Source organism: Octopus bimaculoides, chromosome 7, assembly GCF_001194135.2.
Source record: "Octopus bimaculoides isolate UCB-OBI-ISO-001 chromosome 7, ASM119413v2, whole genome shotgun sequence".
Classification (NCBI taxonomy): Eukaryota; Metazoa; Mollusca; class Cephalopoda; order Octopoda; family Octopodidae; genus Octopus; species Octopus bimaculoides.
The window spans coordinates 19,979,691-19,983,165 of NC_068987.1; the positions used below are offsets into that span (position 1 = coordinate 19,979,691).

The window sequence follows — 3,475 nt, forward strand, 5'->3', positions numbered from 1 at the left end:
CTACTGAGCACTGCACACATCCTACGCAAAACACTTTCAATACAGTAACCATAAGAGCATCACAGCAAACCACAGCACATACCCAAGGCACACAGAGCTGCGCTCGGTAGTGAAGTGAAAGCACGTTATAAAAATAAAACTACTGAACAATAATAATAATTACAACATCGAAGAATACCTTAGGAATGAGAACCCAGGTTCGAAATTTCCTCAAGACACATGAAGAAGGCTGGAGGGTATATATCAGCCGAAACGTTGTGTTAACAACAAACAAGATGAGGACAAATATCCGTCGAATGTAAATAATGTAAATAACAGGTGATATTCTTGGGTACATTTAAAAGGGCGATAAATCTTTGTACACGTACCCATACCATTTCAGAAAAATGTGTATGTTCTTGAACAAAATGTTGTTGCTCTTGTGTAAATCCTAGCTGGACCTGATAGAGGAGACCTGTCGTCAGAGGTGTCCAGTTTTGATTGTCACATCTCTTATTGAAACATAGTGTATGAAGGATTACATTGTATTTTTCCATTTTTTAAATAGTAGATTGTGATTAGAGGGAGGTTTGGCTGCTATTCCTTGCAGGTAAGATAGGGAGTTTGTTCCTTCTGAAGTTGATATGTTTTTCTATGGAGTTTGTGACTCAGTTATGGGTTCACCCTTTCTATACTAACCCACAGTATTTAAATTAGACTTTCATGACATCATTTCTGTTGTTGGTGCTATTGTAATTCCACCTGGGGCAACACTCTATAGACTTGCTGATAAGTGAGTTGAGATGTGGGGTTGAGGGTCAAGAGGACTTGTTAGTGTGGCCCAGGGTGTCACAATAATAGGCATGCATGAAGTGCACTCTGTAAATTGGTTGATGTTTGGAAGGACATCCAATTCTTGAAATCAGGTGAAATAAAACGAAATGTATGAGTGAGATTTGGTCCTTTTACCTGTCTAGGGTCCCAGTAATGCCCTATTTCAGGCCATCCCAACATGGAACATGAACATTAAATGACGATGGCAACAACGATAATGATAATGTTGATATCTTTGTTTCTTTGCAGACGTCCAGATGTTGAAGTGAGTGGGGAAGAAGTCACTGTGGTAAGATTTGTTTTTTATATCCATGGATCTGTGGTCAAGAATTTTGCTTCCCAAACACATGGTTTGGGGTTCAGTCCCCACTGCATGGCCCCCGTTGGGTAAGCTTTGTGAGTGAACTATACATGCAGGTTCAAGGTACAGCCATTGGTGTCAGTGTGGCTGGAAATGTAGCTTGTTTCTTCATGAGCTGGTGGGACAGAAAACTTAATCAATCCTTAGCTGAACAATCCACAACTGTTTTGCTTTACTGTAGGTATGTAGATGACATTAAGATTCTAGTTAGGATAAACTCTAGTAACTGTAGTGTAGAAACTGAGAGGAGCAAAATGGAGAGCATCCAGCACATAGCAAACTCCAGCCACCAAAGTATCAAGGTAATTATAGATTACCCCACTAGGCACCCCAGCAATAGACTCCCTGTCTTCCACTCCTATTACATGGAATCCATAGCTTCTAAGTATGTTGTTCACAAGAACTCAGCTTTTTCACACAACATGAAAATCAACATACTGATAGCAGACTTAGTTTGGATTATGAACTATGTGTCCCCCTGTGAGAAACATGTACAGAACTTCATGCACCGCATGTAAAATCTCTCTGGTTATGACCAGAAAGATAGGGTTTGGGCATACAGGGGAGCTAGCAAAAAGTTAGATTGCATTATATGTAATGAAACCAGTGGTACCTGCTCTAGATACAGAAGTAATGACTGGAATAGGATACAGAGAGTTTGTGACAAAACAAACAGTGACCATGTGGTACAAGGCTGACAAATATCAAGGAGTGATGTTTGTAGAGGCCACAGCCCATGGAGAACTAGCTCAAATATTTAGGAAAGTTTTGAAAGAGGTCAACATTAAGATTGTTGAAAAGCCAGGGAGCTCCATCAGATCACAATTATGTAGGACGTACCTCTTTGAGACCAAGGATAACTGCATGGTATGTAAGATTAACCCTGGCATTAACTGTAGAACTAAAAGTGTAGTCTACAGCTTAAGGTGCATAGAGGGTGCTTGTAAAGACAAAAACATGACATACATAGGTGAGACATCTAGAAGCATTACGGAGAGACTAAATGGACTTTTGAGACAATATGATGACAAAAAACAGTCCTCCATACTCTGCCAACATTGAGGCACACTGGGTCGACTTGACATCTGCATTTTATCCAGGAACCCAAAGAACACAACACTCAGACAAATACAGAAGTATATCCTCATAAATGAAACATCTCCAGTACTAAATAGGAGATATGCATAGAAGGTAGTGATATCCCAATACCCACAGTTTATACATATACTTTGAACTATTGGATGATGTCAAGACAAGGACACACACACATATACACACACACACACAGATGTATACAAAGGGCTTCTTTTAATTTCCATTTTTCACATCTAGGGCTATTGTAGGAGATGCTTGTTCTAAAACATTAAGCAGTGGGATTGAAACTAAAGCCATGTGGTTGGAAAGTGAACGCCTTAATCACAACAACCATGTCTGCACCTGCACACGCACACACGTGTGTTTGTATGTATATGTGTGTGTGTGTATATATATATGTATATATATATATATTAAATTCAAATTACGACAAACGTAAACAAACAAACGAAGTTTGCTTTTAGAAGCGTTTAGATGTCTTTTAGAAAGTTAAAGAAGTGATTTTAAAATTCTCAATCGCAGCATAATGCTAATAATATAGCCTGAACAGGATAAACTATCCCTATTTTGCAGCCACCTACACTTTTCTCTGCAAAATAGGGGTAGTTTATCCTGTTCAGGCTATGTTATTAGCATTATTCTGCGATTGAGTATATATATATATGTATGTATATATGTATATGTGTATATATATATATGTATATATGTATATATGAATGTTTATATATATATATGTGTATATCTCTATCAGTATACACAAACACACACACACACGCACACACACACACGCACACACACACACACACACACACACAATCTCTCTCTCCAGCAGTAGATGATGTACATATTGATGTTGATGTCTTCCTATATGTTTTCCCAGTTTCCAGTTGAAGAGAGGGAACCAATTGCCCTCAGCCTCCATCATATGCCCATCTGTGTCTCGTTTGCTTTCTTTCAAGAAGGGTAAGTGATCTACAATACTTCTGCGTGTGTGTGTGTGTGTGTGTTTACATGTCTGTATGAATCTGTGTTTCTGTGCATGTGTGTATCTGTCTCCGTGTATTTATATGTATGTCTGTTTGAGCATTTGTGTCTATATTTATGTTGTATTAATGCATTACACATGAGTGTGTGTGTGTGTGTGTGTGTGTGTGTGTATATATATAGATATATATATATATATATATATATATATACATATATAGA

General features: G+C 38.2%; 1 protein-coding gene across 1 annotated transcript in view; it reads left to right on the forward strand.

Annotated features, from left to right (window-relative positions):
• Nucleotides 1-3,475, forward strand: part of LOC106872890 (exosome complex component RRP45-like) — a 41,606-nt gene that overhangs the window by 29,128 nt on the left and 9,003 nt on the right. Inside the window, exons 6-7 of the mRNA XM_014920046.2 lie at nucleotides 1,063-1,102; nucleotides 3,150-3,232. Coding sequence (XP_014775532.1) covers nucleotides 1,063-1,102; nucleotides 3,150-3,232 — 123 coding nt within the window. The remainder of the gene's footprint in view (nucleotides 1-1,062; nucleotides 1,103-3,149; nucleotides 3,233-3,475) is intronic.